This window comes from Oncorhynchus mykiss, chromosome 21 (genome assembly GCF_013265735.2).
Source record: "Oncorhynchus mykiss isolate Arlee chromosome 21, USDA_OmykA_1.1, whole genome shotgun sequence".
Taxonomy (NCBI): domain Eukaryota; kingdom Metazoa; phylum Chordata; class Actinopteri; order Salmoniformes; family Salmonidae; genus Oncorhynchus; species Oncorhynchus mykiss.
Window position 1 is genome coordinate 24,479,166 of NC_048585.1, and position 21,573 is coordinate 24,500,738.

The 21,573-nt window shown below is 45.9% G+C and overlaps 1 protein-coding gene across 4 annotated transcripts in view; it reads right to left on the reverse strand.

The window, feature by feature from the left end:
* Window positions 1-1,974: 1,974 nt before the first annotated feature.
* LOC110500106 (neuroepithelial cell-transforming gene 1 protein) overlaps window positions 1,975-21,573 on the reverse strand; it is a 36,065-nt gene continuing 16,466 nt past the window's right edge. For 3 of the 4 annotated variants that reach the window (XM_021577276.2, XM_021577277.2, XM_036957391.1), the window contains 8 exons: window positions 18,475-18,537; window positions 6,852-7,136; window positions 6,081-6,143; window positions 5,686-5,859; window positions 5,232-5,489; window positions 4,947-5,117; window positions 4,379-4,565; window positions 1,975-4,255 (listed from right to left, as the gene is read on the reverse strand). In XM_021577276.2, the coding sequence (XP_021432951.2) occupies window positions 3,795-4,255; window positions 4,379-4,565; window positions 4,947-5,117; window positions 5,232-5,489; window positions 5,686-5,859; window positions 6,081-6,143; window positions 6,852-7,136; window positions 18,475-18,537 (1,662 nt within the window). In that variant the 3' untranslated portion in view covers window positions 1,975-3,794. Of the gene's footprint in view, window positions 4,256-4,378; window positions 4,566-4,946; window positions 5,118-5,231; window positions 5,490-5,685; window positions 5,860-6,080; window positions 6,144-6,851; window positions 7,137-10,362; window positions 10,590-18,474; window positions 18,538-21,573 lie in introns of those variants that run through there. The other variant, XM_021577278.2, reaches the window with a different exon arrangement.

Below are 21,573 nucleotides of genomic sequence, written 5' to 3' on the forward strand. Positions count from 1 at the left end.
ACTTGGAGTTCACTTGTGGCAAATTCATTTGATTGGACATGATTTGGAAAAGCACACACCTGTCTATATAAGGTCCCACAGTTGACAGTGCATGTCAGAGCAAAAACTAAGCCACGAGGTCAAAGGAATTGTCCGTAGAGCTCTGAGACAGGATAGTGTCGAGCCACAGATCTGGGGAAGGGTACCAAAAAATGTCTGCAGCATTGAAGGTTCCCAAGAACACAGTGGCCTCCATTATTCTTAAATGGATGTAGTTTGGAACCACCAAGGCTCTTCTCCTGACCCCTCCTATCTCAGCCTCCAGTATTTATGCTGCAGTAGTTTATGTGTCGGGGGGCTAGGGTCAGTTTGTTATATCTGGAGTACTTCTCCTGTCCTATCCGGTGTCCTGTGTGAATTTAAGTATGCTCTCTCTAATTCTCTCTTTCTCTCTTTCTTTCTCTCTCTCGGAGGACCTGAGCCCTAGGACCATGCCTCAGGACTACCTGACATGATGACTCCTTGCTGTCCCCAGTCCACCTGGCCGTGCTGCTGCTCCAGATTCAACTGTTTTGCCTGTGATTATTATTATTTGACCATGCTGGTCATTTATGAACATCTTGGCCATGTTCTGTTATAATCTCCACCCGGCACAGCCAGAAGAGGACTGGCCACCCCACATAGCCTGGTTCCTCTCTAGGTTTCTTCCTAGGTTTTGGCCTTTCTAGGGAGTTTTTCCTAGCCACCGTGCTTCTACACCTGCATTGCTTGCTGTTTGGGGTTTTATACTGGGTTTATGTACAGCACTTTGAGATATCAGCTGATGCACGAAGGGCTATATACATTTGATTTGATTCCTAGAGCTGGCCGCCCAGCAAAAGCCTGAGCAATTGGGGGAGAAGGGCATTGGTCAGGGAGGTGACCAAGAACCCGATGGTCACTTGACAGAGCTCCAGAGTTCCTCTTTGGAGCACTCCACCAATCAGGCCTTTATGGTAGAATGGCCAGACGGAAGACACACCTCAGTAAAAGGCACATGACAGCCTGCTTCGAGTTTTCCAAAAGGCACCTAAAAGACAAGATTATCTGGTCTGATGACACCAAGATTGAACTCTTTGGTCTGAATGCCAAGCTTCACGTCTGGAGGAAACCTGGCACCATCCCTACGGTGAAGCATGGTGGTGGCAGCATCATGCTGTTGGGATGTTCTTCAGCGGCAGGGACTGGGAGTAGTCAGGAATGAGGGAAAGATTAAGAGAGCAAAGTAGAGAGAGATCCTTGATGGAAACCTGCTCCAAAGCGCACAGGACAACGACAATAAGCACACAGCCAAGACAACGCAGGAGGACAAGATTTTGAATGCCCTCGAGTTTCCCAACAAGAGCCCGGACTTTAACCCGATCAAACATCTCTGGAGAGACCTGAAAATAGCTATGCAGCAACACTCCCCATCCAACCTGAAGAGCTTGAGAGAATCTGCAGAGAATGGGAGAAACTCCCCAAATACAGGTTGTTCCAAGCTTGTAGCATTATACCCAAGAAGACTCAAGACTGTAATCGCTGCCAAAGGTGTTTCAACAAAGTACTGAGTAAAGGGTCTGAATACCTATATAAATGTGATACGTTTTTTAATTTATTTTTTATAAATTTGCAAACATTTCTAAAAAACTGTTTTTGCTTTATCATTATGAGCATTATTTATCATTATATTTAGAAAATATTTCCAAATTATGAGCTCTGCATTGTTTAGTGGGGTGATCACAGCTCCATGGAAAGTTAGGTCATTTGTCTGTTAAAACCAAGACTAAGAGATGCCATAATGGTGTAATCATTGTCGTCACGCCATTAACTATCTAAACAATTCAGAGAACTCAAAAACAGTTGCCAAGACAGCAACCGAAAGCCGATGACGATTGTGTTTATGTATGACACATACAGTTATTCAGTCCATTTTTTGGAAGAAAATAGAAAGATAGTAACTCAGGAAGTCAGATAGAACTCTTACACAGATCTTTATTATAGATTTTTGTGATGCTTTTACACCACATACATACAGGCCATGGCAGTCATATCACAGCCATTTACTAGCTCTTGACTTTTCAGTACAGTTCTTTACCATCCCCTTTTCAAACAGTCAAACCCTCTACACTCATTTTCCTTCTACAAAACACTTTCACAACACCTTCATCTGTTTTCGCCCTCAAAACATACATAGTCTTTCTTTACATTTTTCTCACTGGCTTTTTGACCAGTGCCTCTAACCTCCATTTTGGACAAGGCACCACATCCCAACTCACTCAGAGCTCCATCATTGCGTGGCTAGTGGCTACACACACCTTGAAAACAAAAAACCCCAACTTCTCAGTTCAAACACGTTCAACATTTCCATCTTTTTCCCCCACATCTCTTAAATCTTCTTCTAACATACCGGTACCCTTTTGCTTTTCTCAACCCATCGTTGTGGTTTCCTTCAGCTATACGTCATCTCCTCAGTAGATCCCAACCCATCAGACAAGTATGTAGATGCTCCCGCCACTACCGTGGCTGGGTAGTGGCCGTGTCAAAAACTAAAGCTCCATGCAAGATTGCTACATTGAGTGATAGATTTTCATTCGGAAGAGTCAGCTTTTTAAACCAACATGGCTCAGTTTAAATTGTTTTTACATTGTAGTAAAACAAAATCTCATTTGATATGTTTTTTTTTTCCCATTAAAATGCAATTTGATTAAAATGAATGCCATCAACTGCAGTAGATGCAAAAAGGTGTCCAGAACATAAAAAAATATCTGTTATTAGGAATGTACAAAAATAAGACCCGTCCTCCAGTACACCTACGAATCAGACTTATCAAATTGTTTAGGTTTCAGTTTCGTATACATCTCATCTATTGTGGGAACTCTTCCCTTCTATCCACCTCACATCCCCAAAAAGTGTGAAATAACTTCAGCTAAAAGCTAGAAACAGTGCTGTTTAAAAAAAATGTGTTTGTTTTGAATTTGACCCCTTTTTCTCCCCAATTTCATGGTATCCAATTGTTTTTAGTAGCTACTATCTTGTCTCATCGCTACAACTCCCGTACGGGCTCGGGAGAGACGAAGGCCGAAAGTCATGCGTCCTCCGATACACAACCCAACCAAGCCGCACTGCTTCTTAACACAGCGCGCATCCAACCCGGAAGCCAGCCGCACCAATGTGTCGGAGGAAACACCGTGCACCTGGCAACCTTGGTTTAGCGTACACTGCGCCCAGCCCGCCACAGGAGTCGCTGGTGCGAGATGAGACAAGGACATCCCTACCGGCCAAGCCCTCCCTAACCCGGACGACGCTAGGCCAATTGTGCGTCGCCCCACGGACCTCCCGGTCGCGGCCGGTTACGACAGAGCCTGGGCGCGAACCCAGAGTCTCTGATGGCACAGCTGGCGCTGCAGTACAGCGCCATAAATAGTGCTGTTTTAAACAGAGCTACAGTAAGTTCAGATTGAAAAAAAAAGGGAGTAAAACTAAAAATAAATAAAACAGTAAACAGGACAATATGCTCAACTTCTCTCTAATTACTGAAAGCCAAGCAGGCCTCTCCAGAATACAATAGTATGCACTTAGCCCCTTTGTGGACAGAACCAAACAGTGGAGGGATGGAAGAGTAAAGTAAATAGCTGCCAATGGGGACAGTAACACAAAATACTGTTGTAATAATAAAACACACAGACACATAAATAAAAAGTCCCACGGGGAGGGAACACCCCCCACTCTGCTCCCCCCTCCTTATGTACAAACATATTGTCCACTCGCCAAGGAGTCCATTTTCTCCCCTCTAATTACACCATGGTCTCCTTCCTCTTCCCTAAGGCACTGAGGGAGCGCTTGTCCTTTTTGGTTTTGTGTTTGGGCGACGGGGAGGATAGTGGTGATGAAGAGGAGGATGAGGAGCGGGAGGAGGGAGATGATGAGGAGGGAGAAGTTGAGGTGGGACTGGGGGCCTCGTCCCCGCACAGCGAACTGGAGGCGGACGTTGCACCTGCGGGCGTCAAAGGGCAGTTCTCGTCGGCCTCCTCCGTGTGGATGATGGAGGAGATTTTGGAGGAGCGCCGCTTAGAGTGGGCGTCGGCTGCCGGGGAGGAAGCGGGCGTGGTGACGGCGGCATCGGCGGGGTGGTGGACGGAGATGGCGCTGCGCAGGCAGTTGAGCCACTGCTGCTTGTGGAAGATGTCGTTGACCTGCAGCGTGTGGGACTGGCCCTGAGACGGGTCATGGAAACGCACACGGAAGATGTTCTTGGCTGAGGAGATGAACAGAGAACAAGACGTTAGATTAACCATCAGTTTCAGTTACAGGCTTTGACCTCTAGATAGACATGGAAGGTCATAGGTGAGGGGTCATAGGTGAGGGGTCAGGGACTCACCTTTGTCTGAGTTACTGAATGCTCCTCTGAAGGAGCCACCCATTTTGACATCTCCATCCTGCAGGTCCTCCAGCACCAGGTCCTGCACCGGGATTGGCTGCCGGTACACCTGGAAACAGTGGTGCTCGTTCCGCGTCACAGACCGGGTCATCACCAACAGCTCTGTGAACAGGAACACATGCAGCTTCTGGAGGGAGAGAGGACAAAGGAAAGGAAAGAAGATAAAAGAAGAAGATTAAAATCAGATCATTGCCAACGTTTTGTTTAATTTCAGGCATAGCTTCTCATATTCTCATCTGCCAACATATTATTATTATTTTCCTGAGGACTTATCATTGGTAGAGATTCTCATGTGATTATGTAATTCATGTGTTATTCGGTTCATTTTAAATGGAAAAAGGTCCAAGTTTTGGCCCCGACTGCCTTATTTGGGGGTGCAGAGCTCAAGTTTGTGCACGTGAGGGTTAGAAGGAGCCAGGGAAGAGTCATTGCTATAGGTAGATTGCAGTGCGAGTGTGCATATTTTAGCATTATAATGTGTGTGTATGCGTGTGTGTTCTAAACTCACTGTTCCGCTCTTGTTGCGTAGCTCGCCGTGACACAACAGACTCTTGCACTGGTCGATGCGCGGGTCTCTTTGCCTGTCGTCCAGATACTCCAGCTTGTCTATGTAGTACTGGCTCTCTGACTCACCCTTCTTCATGTTGATGTCAGACAACACATCCTGGATGATGGTGATCTGGAGAGACACACGCACAGCACACTGTTATAGTCACAAACGGATAGGATACAATGACATATTTGATGTTTCAGAACGCTGTATTCATAAGTGTTTGTGGGCGTCTCCACTCACCGCTAGCTCCAGGTGGGGCGTGTCAGGGTGTTCGGGCGCCGTGTGTTTGAGGATCTCTTTGAGCAGGAGGGGGTATTTGAACAGGCGGGAGCGGGGGATGTCAAGGAAGCTCCACAGGTCCAGCTTCCTGCTGAAGGGAGACTCCAGGCAGCGCTGCAGGAAGTCCTGCACCCTCCGGTCCTGTTTCTTCTGGTCCAACAGGGCCTTGGCCGCCACCTGGTTACTGCAGTAGTCTCGGTATGCATTCAGCCCTGGCAACTGGAGGGGAGAGATATGTAGCGTACCGTTAGCACTTTGGCCATTCACTGCTAGATAAACATACAGATACGTCATGTCATAAAGGGGCATCTTTATGACATCTTCAACACGTTAGTTCCTGCTAGATAAATACTTATACAGGTAGAGGAAGATCGAGAGAGGGCAAAGTTGAGTGGGCACAGGCCCTGGTACGTACCCAGCTGACGACGATTTGTCCTATCTGTCCCACGGTGCCGTCGGGGCCGGTGGCTCTGGCCAGCTGGGCCAGCAGGTCCTCGTGGAGGGGGATGTAGGCATCCAGGTCCCCGAAGATATGGCTCAGCTCCTCCTCCGACATGATACTCAGCTTCAGCATGGGGTCGTGGTACGCCTGGAGGAGAGAGAAAATAGAGCCAAGCGGTCATTCAACGGCTAACGGTTTGTTTAGAAAGAGAGGGGGAGGCTAATTATAGCTCTGGAGGAAAGGTTTCAGTGAGGTAGAAATGGAATCCTTGCTTTTTATAGCTAATGGGTAGAGGAGAGCTGCCAACTAGTCATTTTTAATCTGTTTGCCTGGTATGTACTCTTGAGGGTTTGAAATAAAGTACGAACCTTGCGTGCGAGCTGGAGGTCCTCAATCAGGTCCTGTTCTCCGCGAGTCAACTCAAATATGGCCTGAGGGGGAAGGAGATGAAAGACATATTTAAAACACCATGGAAAAGGATGTCACGCCAAATTAAAACACAGTACATATTAAACTGTATCAAACTAAAGAGGACACCAAATTACTGAGTACATATTAAAGTAAGAGGACAAATCAATGCCAAATGAGTTGCCAAATTCTTGGGTCCCTTCTCTCTCAATTACTCTCTGTCTCTCTGTGTTGTTTATGGTTTGAGATTATTCTGACAGTTGGTTGAGAGGTCTGCCAGGCCAGGGGTACATTAGTGACGTCAGACACCAGCTCTGGAACAAACTGGTGACCGACTGGGCCCTGACCGCTTCTAACCCCACTTAGCTCACTCAGCACAAATACCGAGGGGACTTTTAAAACAAACAAAAGTCTGAACTCTTGTATGAGAATCAAAAGAGAAAGGGGAGAGAACAGGAAAAGCGTCCAGCCCTCTGGCTTTAATAACTCTGTCCCAGGCTAGGTTGAATACCGTGGCGTCTGGCTATGTGACCTGGAGCGCACTCAGTCATCTGGAGCGCTTTAGCAGGGCCAGCCGAACTAGACATCAGGTATGTGGTTCAGTCTCTCACCTCACACTGTTCTAATCTAATCAAACCATCTATTGTTGCAGCCGAGTTCCCATTCTTTCTCTATTGGGATTTGTGTGAAGAGAGATTTGAGAAGTCTAAGGTGACGGTGTTGACTCTCACCTCCTGTCTCTTGATCTCCTTGGTGGAGAAGGTGCCCTTCTGGTGGACGTCTAAGGTCTCCGACCACAGCGTGCTGTTGCGTCTCTTGGGCGGCGTGGGCGCCGCCGCCTTACTGCATGGCTTCTGGGGCACGCCCGGCGTCTTGCCACCACTGCCATCGCCCCGGAAGGACATGGACTGGATGGTCTGGCCGAAGCGCCGGACGGCCCCATTCCTCACGGGGGAGATGAGGTTAGCCAGCGAGCTCACCCTGCCGAGAGGACGGACACGCTTGTTGCTGGGTTCCTGGAGAGAAGAGAGAGGGGGGAAAACACAGATTAGGCTTAAAATCCTCAACTTCCTCTATCATTTACCATAAACCCAACCATCTGAATTCCAACTCTTTTAGCAGAAGCCTCACCAGGAAACAGCTAGAAGCTTCCCCATGACTGTTATCACATGGCCCTCATGATGCCAGCCATGAATCCCTATTGATGACACTACCTCCACAAAGGACTTGGTCAGGAAACTGTTACTAGGGAGGAGGGGATTGGCGCTGGGGTCAGGCCATAGAGACAGCGGGCAGGAAGAAGCAGCAGCCCCAGCAGCTGTTGCCTCCATCATGTGAGGACTGAGGAGCCCAGGGCAGGCTGGGGGAGCACAAAGACCCTCTTTCAGACTGCAGCCCAGAGGCGCCGACCAGAGAAGGGGCCTGGAGGCATGCCAGGAATGCACCCCTGCTCTCAGCTGTCCAACACACTCACACTACACACACTTACTCTGTCACACACAACACAACTACTCAGCATTATGGCCTGACTACAGCAAACGGGCCGTGAGACTGGGACTGTTCAGTCACTCAAACATGGGAAGACAAAAGGCCTCATCGTTTAACTCCCGTCTCCCAGAGTTCAGTGAGGTATGGGACAGGACAGTACTGTGTTTGGACAGCTACAGTAAAACTGATGTGTGACTCTGGACGGAAGACCACCAGCGAGAGAGAGGAACTAACAGGCCTTGTCTTAAACAGGCACCAGAATACTGGAAGTCTCAGTCTTTTTTAGGAGTCTCAGGGGGGAGGTTGTGGGTGCGAGTCGGAACAGGCCCTGGAGCCCTCGTCGCGTGAGAGAAGCACCACACCTGTGCCAGGTAATCCCGCTTCACCCCCCTGTACTGAGCCCTGAGGCATGGAGAGCGCAACACTCCCCTGCTAATGCACTGGCCTGCTGCCAACAGCAACAAACATCACACTGCATATCTGAGGTAATGAATTCATAAACTGTGAGAGAGACCTCTTCAAAAACAACCATAAATATCATGCAATTAGACATGTTTTGTGAATAAAACAATCCGTCTTATGAAATCTATGCTGCATGTCTATTGGTACCCCCAAGCACTTAAACTCTCTGAGCCTTCTCCTGACTCAGGATGAATGGGGTTTTGCCTTGGCTCAGCGAAACAGAGAGCCATTCAGGCTCCTCCTGGCCCCAGAAGCAGACCACAGCTGCAGAACAGATCCACCCCAGAGTCTGGCGTGAAAGCCACAGTGGCTGCGGCCAGCTAGGGTCATGGTCGGGGTCTTTGACCAGGACCGCCAGACAGTCCAGGAACTTATCTAAACCACAGAGCCAATAAACCGAGAGGACCAATGCTGACCACATCCGAACCGCTCTGAAGGTGGTCCAGAAATGGTGCGGTCAGAAAGGAATCCCAATCCTAAAACGCAGGCCTGGTTTAAACCTCTTTAGACTTTATTTTAATGGGCCTCATTACTAAGTGGAGAGAGGACCATAACAGCCACACTGTGACCAACTAGTTCTGCTGTAAACCCCATTGGACAATGGAAACAGAGAGAGGGTGAATTTGCTTTGGAAATCATGGGGTCTTCCAATGTAAACTTTGGAAACGTGTGTTGCCCATTGTGCCTTTCCTGTCATTTGGGGACCGGCCCTGGAATAACAAAGGCCACTAGTGCTGTTCTTTGTACGCCCACCCAGTGTTACTATCAGCTGGAGAGACAACATGCAGACAGACTGATAGAAACTAGTCCTGGTCCAGGCAGTTTGACTACAGGGAACTCCCTGGAATACTGTTCAGTCTCGCTCCCTTCAGGAAGCCAGATATATCCGGGGTTTGTGCTGCTGGACTGTATCGTTCTGTCTTTGGAACAACCCCCCCCCCCCCCCACCCCACCCCACCACAACACAGATTGAGGGACCCTGGGTACTCACTCAAATCTTCCCTAATGTCCTAAATTGGCCTCCGGTGATATTTTAATAACCCCCCACACAATTCTCCTTCTACCTCGTTATCTCCAACCAGAGAGCCAAGGGCTCATCAACTAAATGTATCCACTTTTTCAGCCCCCCCCCCCCCCCCCCCCCCCAAAAGCACCTTCCTGTGCCCCTGGCCTCCCTTTGATGTAACCCCACATGTTAATCCCTGCTGGCTTGGCTGTCCCTCCCTGCTCCTGCAGCTCGCTCACTGATTACAGCATAGCTGATAGCAGGGCTCTGAGGGAGTGGAACGCCACGGTTTACCCTGGACTCCAACCAAAGAGCTCATCAAAGAGTAACTGTGGCGTGACTTAGGTTTAAAAATGGGTGTCACAATCATGAACATCTGTTGAGAAATGAGACTACTCACTTCATTGAAGAACTCAACTTCTCCTTTCGGATTTACCGACAATGTAGCCGCTGGCTTCCCCCTGAACCCCCTTCCGAAATCTAACCACAAAAACCTTGAATGGGGGAAGGAAGGAGACTAGAGAAGTGAGTAAGAAAGGCTGCTGCTGACCAGTGGCCCTGTGTGAGCCAGAGAAGAAGAGGCACACCTGGGTTCTACCCCCCCTCTCTTTAATTGTGTGAGGAATGCTCCCACCCTGCTGAGCCACTGCACTCACTGCCCCAGGGCTCTGAGAAAAGGAGGGGGAATACCAACTGGCAAACTAAAAATGTGCAATAATGTTGGCATTAAGTTCCAACTTCAAACCACACACACATTCCAAGTTAGAATGTTATTGGTATGAAGAATTTGGTGAGAAGTCGCAAACATGGTGCTGATCTCTGTATGCCTATTTGTCCCCTGCTGTTACAGTGCTGATGGAGGTACTACTCAACCCCCAGGGATAGGATACATTACCTGTCTCGGCAGATAGATTCACACAAAAGCAAGCAAAGCTAAAGGGATGGATAGTTCTATGACCTCTGACAGTATCATGGAACAAATATCTCTAAAAGTTTGAATTGAACAGAGACTAAACACACCACACACCTTACTAAGGTGCAGTGTTCAGGTGAGATACAAAGTATGTGACAAATACGCTTGTGACGAAGCTGTTGTTTACGAAGCATGGGACAAATTGTTTGATTTGATAGCAGAAAGAACAGGAACAAGGTGCTGATTCACTCAGATCTGATAAGAGATCAGTGGCTATCGCAGCAGAGAACAAGTTCCTATCCAACTGATACCAAATGACAAAGCCAGCAGAAAGAACATACTGGGAGAAGCGGTGATTGATCTAGTATCTCACCTCTGAGTCTTTGTTGGCTCGGTTCTGACAGTCTATAGCTTGTAGAGTCCGTTTGATAGGCACCAAGCTACCCAGTTCATCGTAAGCCACCATAGCGGTGAGTAAAAAAATCCAACAAGGTTTCTGCTATATCCAGTTAGTCTTCATTATTCCATATGAAAGAGTTTTTAATTCTTCAAAATATCTTTGGAAGAGTAAACAAATTCACTACCGCTCTCTCATTCTAAACTTTGGTCTGAGGTGGAGTTAGGAAGGGGGCAGTTTAAATACTCCTTGGTAAAGGGAGGAGCAAGCTCTCCGAACCCCTCCCACCATTTAGAGGGGTTACTGTTGGAGGAAATCAGACTCTTCTTGAAGGGCTATACAGGCGAAGAAGCCCGTTTGTGTGTGTGAATCACCAACAAAAAGCACACACACACACACACACACACACACACACACACACACACACACACACACACACACTAGTGCTAGGAGAATTCCATATAGTGAGGTTTGTTGTTAAAGTGAATGGAAAAGTTACGCATCATGTGCATACAGTATAACAGAACAATGATCTCTAAAAGTTCAGGTTTGAACAAGCCAGTCATCTGCCAGAGACTAAACACACACACACCCTGCTAAAGTACAGTGTCCAGTGGAGATAGCAGAGAGAATCGGGACAGCTGCTGATTCACTCACAGATCTGATGAGAGATCTGTGGCTATCGCATCAGAGAACAAGTTACAGTCCAAAAATATGGGCAAATAATCTAATTGCAATTTTTTAACCCAATATTATGATTGCGATTTTACTTCCGATTTAAATCAAAACAGTAAGAATCATAGAAATAAAATGAGTATTCCAATTCTATGGTTGGTGTTGTTTGGCACGACAACTAATGAAAAAGCCAGGTACAGTAGACGTTGTTGTGAAAGGGAAGGAACCCAAAGTGTTGGTCAGAGTTTCCCTGGAGACTCTAATTACATTTGAATGTTAAATTCATGGCATAAAAAAATAAATTAAAAAAAAATGCAGCATCTTACAATACTACAATTTCGATTTCAAATTAGATTAATTTAGTAGCTCTAACTAAGAGAAAACTTGCTTCATGTGTTTAAATGTGTTTTAAAACCAAAACAAAATAGAGAAATGCCTTCTGCATTTCTACTTCAGATAATTAAGTCACTTTCTTGAAAACAGCAGTTGTACATTTCCACCTATAGAATCTAATTCAAACGGAACCTATAACTACAGTGAACCATCATGTAATAAATATCACTTCTTTGTCCCCTGGCTTTCTGGTGTGAAAGGTGTAAAGTGCACCAGTGTTTGTCGTCTGCTTCAGCTAACGACAGAGAGCTGTTACCAGGCCCTGATCAGCAGGGGAAGGGGAAGATCAATTAGAATATCAATAAGAGGGACGCACTCATTCACCTCCTTATTATATCACACACACACGGTCTGCACTAGACCCTGTGTATTGAGGGGAGAAGTGTAGTGTGTGGGGGTGGGGTAGATTTAAATGAAGGGTGTTTAGTTCGTTATTACCCAGAATGCTAGTAGATACTACAGACTTCCAGTCATTGCGCTAATCAACTTCCTTCAAACTGCACACAGACATACAAATGGTATCCACAAGTTCATCAGACTCCGGAGAAGTAGATAAAGGGCTTCATTGACAAAATCCTAAAGTATCCCTTTAAAAGGGGGCAATTACATCTGCACCCAGTTTAACAGTAGAAAGAAGTGAGAAACTAAACTCAGGTTATTCTGAAACAGAGTTTTAAAGTAAAAGACAAGCTTGCTTCCCTTTTCCTGCCAGACACATTCATGATCCATTTGAATAAAAGTGAACTGAGACGTGATTAGAGACGTGAAAACACCTGAGGCAAGCCATTAAACCAGACACATTGTTACATAGCCATATAACTGCTGCGCAAATGGACTGCAGAATCCAAGGTGTTGACTGTGTGATGGACTGGATAATGTGCTGAGGTGCTATGTGGTAGAAGGGATGTAAAACCTTGCTAGTTATTTTGCCGGTCTGTGTGTGTGTGTGTGTGTGTGTGGCAAACAAATTAAACCAATGTGAAGGCTCGAATTCACCCTCCTGTACCAATACTGAGGTGTGAAACAGGACATATGCAACTAAGCATGTGTGAGAGTGAGAAAGTGTGAGTGAGTGTGTGTTTGGTAACAGAAGTGAGAGAGCCCAGATGGGTTATTGTTGCTAAACTACATGAGGACTGGCACCATGGTTGGGAATGTGTTCATCAGGACTGTTTACTCTGAGGTAAAACCGATCATGTTATACCAAGTGGTCTCTGACAGTCTGGCATACATCACTCCACAAGCAGAGTCCACTCCACAAACTAACCCAACTAGTGGCTAGGATTCACACCTCCGGGCAAGGAATCAAATGGTAAATAACAGCCCACGGGGGGAAATCTCACTACATGTTGATTTGGGTGATGACTGGATTACTTGTGAAAAAGGGAGAGCAGTTTGCCAGAAGGGAGGATGGTGTGAATGATTATTCAGATAAGACTGAATAATAACATTTACTAAATGTCTGTTTGCTGGAAAATGAACCAGGATACAGACAATCTGGAGGAGATGGACTATAAAACACACCACTGCCCCAGTGTACATTTTCAGTGCAGAAAGTCAGGATTGATTGTATGCGAATGTCTGTGTGTACAGGAAAATAGTATTTTTTTCATGCAATCATCCAGACACAGGGAAGACAACGCTGTGCATTTCAGTGTTAGTCACTCCGTGTGGGGATACCGGAGGGTGAGCCACCCCTCTGTCTGGGCCATCACCCGTGGGTGGGCCGTGAACGCAACAAACACAAAAATTGCTCAACCCACCGGGCCCAAATGCCCAGTCAGCTCTAATAAAAAGGTCTGACAAACAAATGTGTATTCACACACACTTACTTAATACTACCCTCTCACACACACACACTTTACTATCATCCCCACACACACACACACAGAGGCAGGCAGGAGTGAGTCACCCCAGCCATAGCGTTAGCCTCTATTCTTCTGCGGTACCTCCCTGCCAGGAACAAACAGAGCCCTGGGGCTTACAGTTCGGACTGAACTGAACATGCCCTCCACATCAGCAGTACAGGAAAAGGCTAGTGTTAAATTAGAGTTCTGGGGAAAGCATACCAGCCAACACTTTCCAAGGGGACTAATTCACTCAACAAGTGGTGGATCTATTGCCCCCTGGTGGTGGGAGTTTGGTGCAGGAGTTTAGGTACAATAGATGGAATGAATCTGATATTAGTGGATTATTCCTCCCTATATACATTTGGTCTGTGAGTCCTTATTTGAGCAGGCAGGCAGAGAATAGGCCTACGGGTGTTCATATACTATAGTGAATCACGGCTTTAGTGTGATCATATCAAGCCCAGGCACTGCCAGATTGTTTCTCTTTCTCTTGGTCCACTCAAACAAAAACAGTTTCGTTTCTGATACACCAACTCCTGTATTGCCCCATTTCTTACTATTTGGAATGTGCCTCCTTTGTTCTCTCCATTCTTCCCCACCTCTACCTGTTTCCCAATTTCCTGTGGTCTTCATTCCTCTCTCTGTCCCTCATTCCTCTGCCTTACCGCCAACCAACCTATAACAACTAAAGTAGTCTGTCTCTTCAGCAGCTATTGGAGGGGCGATGAGGACAGGGTTTCTTATCCAGCAGTGCCCCACTAAAACCATCACAGAGCAGCCATTAAACACAATACAAGCGATAGACTTCACACCAGACAAACATCCCCTGCTACTCAATAGTTTACTTAAGTGAGTTTTACTCAGTGCACACAACCCAGGCATCTCTGGTTGCTACCAAACAGTGTGGAGGTAACCGAGAACCACAGGTTTGTCATGACACTGATCAATGCCACATTCATAGCGCGCGCACACACACACACACACACACGCACGCACGCACACACACACACATGAAAAAAAGGGGCGGTCGAAGCTTGGAAAGTTACAACTTGTGGCTTCAGGTTTTTCAAGGAACCCTGATTCCAGCCAGAACTGGCAATACACAATACAAGTGTGCAGCATTTACAGCAAACACCTTCTAGTCAGGTACTCAACCCCCCGAACGGTTTTTATTGTGGCAACATTTCGGTTCTCTGGGCGAGCGTGCAGTTGGCAGGTCAAACCTGGAGGGGTGAGGAGGAGGAGCGGGGGCAGAGAACTATAGAACAATAGAAGCAGCCTATTGTTCATAGATTGTTTACCTGCCTCAACCCCCTCCACCTGGGCCAAAGAGCCAGACAGCAGGGGGAGGGGGGGTTTGAAGCTGGATTTGGGGACATGTGCAGGGGATGGGAGCAGATCTGGTGCAACAGGTTTGAGAATAGGCCGAGACTGCGAATCTATAGGTAACCGCCCCGTCCCTGCATAGATCCTTTTCCCCAGAGCTGAAGATCCGAATCACGTTCTGGGGGGGGGGGGGGGGGGGGGGTGTAACAGCCAACTATTGGAGCTCAATCAGTTTCATGAGGAGAAACATTTAGCTCTTCTGGAGTTGTACAGCGTTGTCCTGAAGTAGCCTACAGTGTGGTTTAGAATTATGGCCAGCGGGCAGATTCTCCAGCAGATGGGTTAGCAAACTGTAGCATGCAGTTTCAGTCAAAGCACATATTTAGCCTATTGGAGCAAGTTGTTAAGGTCTGGCCACATGAGAGAAAAAGGCAACAAGTCGCACAATCATCCTGAAATCTCATAAGAAATGAGGTGGTGTTTTTTTGTCTTACAGTAAATCTATAATACACTATTATACTCAGTTATTTTAGAATCATGATGTGATCTTGTATGCAGACATTGATTCAGCTTTGAGCTAACTTTATTAAACAAAGACCATTCGCCAGCGTAGACTGTTCACCTAGCAGCCGAATGAGTTAATTTGACATGTTTTTGTCATGTAGCAGACTCTCTTATCCAGAGCGATTTACTGCAGCAGTTAGGGTTAAGTGCCTTGCTCAAGGACACAACGGCAGATTTTTCTAATCAGATTAATAATAGTACCCTGTTCAATTTGTCCCAAACCTCTATGACAGGCCACATTTCTAGTAAACACATACTTTTGATGACAGAGGAGTGGTTCAGTGAGTCATTCCTCTCTTCATCCTTGCCAAACTAGGACGTCTATGAAATATCACTTGGCAAGTTCATTGTAATTAGTCCGTTCTTCCCCAGTGTAGCATAATCTTGTTTTGATCGTGTTTAGTGTGAGTCAGTGAGTGGTTTGACCTCAGTCATACACTACAAGAGCCTTCAACCTTTGCTTACATTTTTTTTTTTTTAATCACTGCACTGCAAATGTTTCTCCAAATGTAAAATGTAGAAGTTGCGCCGAACGTAAAAAGTCGAAGTGTTTTGGACACCCTGGGTTTCTCCTACTGGAGCAGCTGCATCTGGGGTTGCACGGCTGTGGTCTCTCATTCTGAACGGTTAAGTTAAGAGTTAGCGATAGGGTTAAAACAACAAAAAACAACTCAACAGTTAAGTGTAGAGAATCATTGTACCATTTAAACCGCTGTGAAATATATTTTTAATAACCCGAAAATATTGTATTTTCAGCTGTTTGACGCTGGTGTACAAAGGAAAGTAAAAGACACAAAAATGAAACTCAAGAATGGGAAGCAGATAGATATAGAAATAGAGCACATATACACTACGTCTTAAACCTGATTTCAATGAGAATGACAGATCTAGAACTAACAAGGTTAAGGTTTGGGATAGGGTGAAAACAAACAAATGTAAAACGACTGTCTAGCACTGGGATTCAACACACAGCTTGTGGCTTACGCCCATCCACCATCTCCATCCAAAATGCCCTAGCAAGGTTTTGAAGGCATCTCCCAACGTCCTCGGGACATGGATGGAGGTCCAATTTCCAAGTGAATCTGGCTGCTAGATCTCAGTACACAGCATGGCTGTCCTGTACTGAAGCATGGATGTACCTTGTGTTACAATAACTCTGATCGCGAAGTGGTCATTCTGACAGTCTAACAACTCACCAATAACACAGTGGAAAAACAATACTTTTATACAATTGAATGACAGACAGGATTACGTCTGTATCCACACTTCCATTCCACCATAGTCCATCTCATCATAATACCACGAGGAGACTGAAATCAGCACAACCGAAATCAGTTCAACCACGAAAGTGTTGGAATCTCAGGCAAGGATCATAGAATGAATGAAGCTACAGAGACAAGGCATGGCATAATCTGCACCACGGGGCACTCTGTTCACAACATTGACATCAGCAAACCACTCGCCCACACACAACGCCAAATATGTGGTCTGCGGTTGTGAGGCCGGTTGGACTTACTGCCAAATTCTCTAAAATGACATTGGAGTCGGCTTATGGTACATTCAATTCTCTGGCAACAGCTCTGGTGGACATTCCTGCAGTCAGCATGCCAATTACATGCTCCCTCAAAACTTGAGCCATCTTTGGCATTGTGTTGTGACACAACACTGCACATTTGTCCCCAGCACAAGGTGCACCTGTGTAACATCATGCTGTTTAATCAGCTTGTTGATATGCCACACCTGTCAGGTGGCTGGATTATCTTGGCAAAGGAGAAATGTTCACTAACAGGGATGTAAACATATTTGAGTGTAAAATTTGAAAAGAAATACACTTTGAGCGTATGGAACATTTCTGGGATCTTTTATTTCAGCTCATGAAACATGGGACATGTTCAGTTCAGATAGCTGACAGCTAATCTAATTTAGCAGTCTCAAAAAATATTAGCGGACATGAGCTAATTGACTGACTATCAGTGACTGACATAAGCGCAACTGCTTATGCACAACCACACTTTGAAACCGCACCCTGTTTATTCTAGTATTTTAACTCTAGAAAGTAAGTCGAGACACCGACAGGGTTCCCTGGTATAGATAAATATAGACCAGCCTATAATCCACCTCAAAATGTCAAACATGCGATGCTACAGGACAATAACAAGTATCTGTATAGAGACTGCCAGTGAAATGGCTCAAATCTGATTGAGCATAATGATGTGGGGTTGTTTAGAAACTGTGATGGTGCAAATCTTTTTAATGCACTACTATCAACAGTCTCATCAGGCCACCCTCAGCTTTCAAGTCATCTCTGACCCAAACATTTTACTGAAGTAATTAGAAGCGATCAAAAAAACACAAGATTAGGCTCTGCTGGGTAGGAACGGACTAATGTCCTCCATTTTGTCATCAAAAGTAAAAAAGTGTTCACTGGAAATGTGGCCTGTCATAGTGGTTTGTGAGAAATTGAACAGGGTACGATTAATCGTCTGATTACTCAGAAGAGTGCTTGTTATGTTTTGAGTGTGATAAGTATACCCTGATGAAGACAGTTTGTCTGTCCAAACAATGGTTATTCAATAATTGCGGCTCTCCTTTTCTTTACCAAGTGTTCTACTCTGCTAGCCAGCACCTCGCCTAAACAAGTGTGTTTTTCCTTCGCCTCCAGATCGAGTGTAATAATGAAACCTCTGTGGAAATAGAGCATTACTAAGAAAATCATCCCACGTTGGAATACTGGTGACAGACCTAGGGTGTGTCAGAAACACCCATAGACAATAGACCCACATTACAAGGAGGTTTTCCAACCAACGAGTTTTGATCGTCAATTGACGAAAAACAAGAATCATAGTAACTACAGTAGATCGGGTGATAAAAGTCCCCGAACATGAGTTGATGAGTGTTGTGGTGGTTGCTGTAAACAAACACGGTCCTTATCTGGATGGTTTTCAGTGATATGCTCAAGTATCACAAACAGGATGGGGCTAGACTTTGGATAGCCTATAGACCTAGCTTCTTCAGACCTCAGCCAAAGATATACAGAGGTCAGGAAACTGTCCTCCATGTTGGCACCAAATGATCCATTGCAATGACATTCTACGTCTAGATTGCCATTTCCCGTACATTCATGAATGTCAACAAGTCTTGGGGACAACAACAGTTTACAGAACTGAGTGTGCGTCACCTTGACAAACTGATCTAGGATCAGTAATGCGGGTTCAGGGTATCTATATTGTGAACTCAATATAGGGTTCAGTGTTATGGGACGGTTCATTGTGTGTTTTACCTTGAAGTCAAAGCTGCACAGGCTGACTGCATCAGAGTCATCCTTCTCTCTGATCTTCCGCTTCTGGGGACAGATGGAAATGAGATTATTAGATTATTATTATTATAATCAAATTTAGACAGAAACTTACCACAGACACTCTTAGGCAGATACCCAAATAGCTACACACAGACACTCATGAGTGGGACTCCCAATCACAGCCGGGATGTGATACAGCCTGGATTCGAACCAGGGACTGTAGTGATGCCTCTTGCACTGAGATGCAGTGCCTTAGACCGCTGCGCCACTCGGGAGCCCAAGTCTCTCCAACTCACACAAAACGACTACATCTCGTCTGGACTCCAGCTGCTCTCTGATGTCAGAAATAGTTCAACAAGAATAGACAACCACCCCATTACCCTGTCCCATCCTGGTCTCATTGGTTTGAGAATAGCCCCAGTGAAGAGAAGAACTGCCCCATTGCTAAGCCCTATTGCCCCAGGGACAATGTTCACCCCTGGAGGTTCCATTGGGAACAGGAAAGGGTTAATGAAGCACAAGAGCACTTGAACACCTGGGGAGAAGACCAGCTGGCAGGTGAGATGAGGTCTGGCCCAGAGTTTGTGTGTATGAGACTAGGGTTGTAAAGGCTGGAGGAGCGCTGGCGTCGCCTGACTGCCGGGGCTCTTAGGGTGCTGTCATTAGGGCACATTAACCACGGAGGGAGTAGAGGGCCATCACAGGGCATTTAGGAAGCCAAGAAGTGACCACCGGTGTGCAGGGTGACAGACCGGACAGGGTAGGACTGTATGTTGAGGTAGTTGTTATGAATAGTTGGTTTTGAATGGGGTAAATGGCCATTTCTTCCTCAAACCTGTTAGCTTTCCTACAGAAAAGAGAATACATTGTGTAATCTAAAGAGAACACCTTGTGCAATATCTGATCACACAAGGTAAGAATATGTGCATTTGAATGGTTCGCAAATTACAAGGGGACACAAGGGGCCTACATATGCAATGCTCCAGATGAGAGAACGAGGCTAGATGATTAGCTAGCCCACTAAGGGGAGTGAACAGTGCTTTGGCGAAGAGAGAGTTGTGCAACACTACAGCTCCTAATCAAGGGATTCTCATTGAGTGCTACAGCTGTTGAATACAGTAGTTTCCACACAGTCAGTTTTTTTAAAAAGGTAGTCTAATTGAGGCAGTTAGGACCTTTCCTGAAGCTAATGAGGGAAGTGGGCTAATGGATCAATCAATTCAACTCTTGTTTATAGTAGAGCTGACGGTAAAAGGAGAGGCTGAAACTGGAAATCTGATCAAAAGGCTACAGTGTAGCCATTCATCAACTAGCTATAAAAAAAAAGGCTCATTAGCCAATTAGACTAGTGTCTTTAATCAGCTGGTGACTGAACGACTAATCATTAAGCTGATCCCCATTCGAAAGGAATTCAAGTGATTGATCAGAGAAAACTCCTTTTAATGTTTTGTTATTATCATCAGAGGGCATAGTGCTAGGCTAGCTTTTAAAATAACGATGGGTTTTGGGTCAGTTTTTTGATGAAATCATCAAAAGGGTGGGCCAGGTTAGATGGAAAGTTTACACTGGACTAGAGGCATAATGTAGAAGTTCCTCAGCTCATTTTTTAAAAACTAGGCAAGTCAGTTAAGAACAAATTCTTATTTTCAATGACGGCCTAGGAACAGTGGGTTAACTGCCTTGTTCAGGGGCAGAAAGACAGATTTTTACCTTGTCACCTCGGGGATTCGATCTTGCAACCTTTCGGTTACTAGTCAAACACTCTAACCATTAGGCTGCCTGCCGCCCCAACCTAGAACCTAATGCCGATGCAATGGAAGTCTGGGCTAGAGGGGTCTTCTCTTCAGAGCCTCCCCCAGGCAACGGGGCTTGTTTGAGGGCAGTTAGTTGAGTCTGTTGACTGCTGTCGCCCATGCAAATGATACAGTTTTACATTACCATGACGTCACGGGCTAGGCTAAACGGAACTTTTAAACAAACCCAGCGTAGGCCTGAGAAAAGAAATGGGCATTAATGTCACGTGGGATTAGCTGTAAAGAACTAGGTGATATTTGTTAAGCATGTTCTGCTTGACACAGTGAGAGAAGGAGAGAGTGGTAGAGGGAAGATGGAGAGAAGTGTAGAAAGGGCAGAGTGGGAGTTGGGACGGAGGCAACAGTGGAGTTCTTTATTCACACACACACACACTCTTATTGTGCTGGCCTGTTTGTGTGCGTCATGTGATAATGGCACCATAAAACCATGACCTGGTCAGCTGCCAGAATATACAACCTGGCAGGCTCTATGTAATTACCAGCGCAAAGCAAAGCTATGAGGTAGGTAGGCCTAGAAAAAGGTGGGGGCAGCGGGGTCGACACTGTGTTAAGGAATGCCATGGACTCAAGAGATACTAGAATAGAGACTATGATAATCAGTGATCATACTTAGTGCCCCACCTCAGTCTTTTGGTATGTGCTGGGTAGGTGAATGTTGATGTCATTGAATTAGGGTGCTTGCACTTACACACAGGGACACGCATATAGGCACATCAAAATACAAATCTCAATTCCTAGGCGCACACACACCTGTTTGAAGTGGGAACGTTTGCATGGAAAGCGATGCGGACTGACATTCTGGCTGTCTGAACACGTCGCTGGGAGAGACAAAAAAGCTGCCATCCTTCCTATTAATTACCTGCCTACATTCATACAACAGCAGTTGGGTTTGAGCGGCTGTTTTTTTTGCAGAGATGGAAACCTAAATCACATTCTCAACATTACAGAACTGCCCTGAGGCCTTGCTAATGTAGTCTGAGATAATATGAAAAACACTACAGCCCCCCCCCCCCCCCCACCTAAACACTGCTACCTAAACTGTACTATGCCCGCCCCAGTCTCCAGAAAGTCCCCTACCTACCCCCATCAAAGCACAGGATCCTCCTGACCTTATTCAAGTTTCAAGGTAGAGATAAGAGGGGATGGGAGACAAAGGAGAAGAAAGGAGCCCACAGTTTCTTGTCTGTCTATACTTCTCTCTCTTTGGGTAGATTTATAAAGGGGAGATAATAGTGGAGTCGTTGGGGGGGGGGGGGGGGGCTAGGTA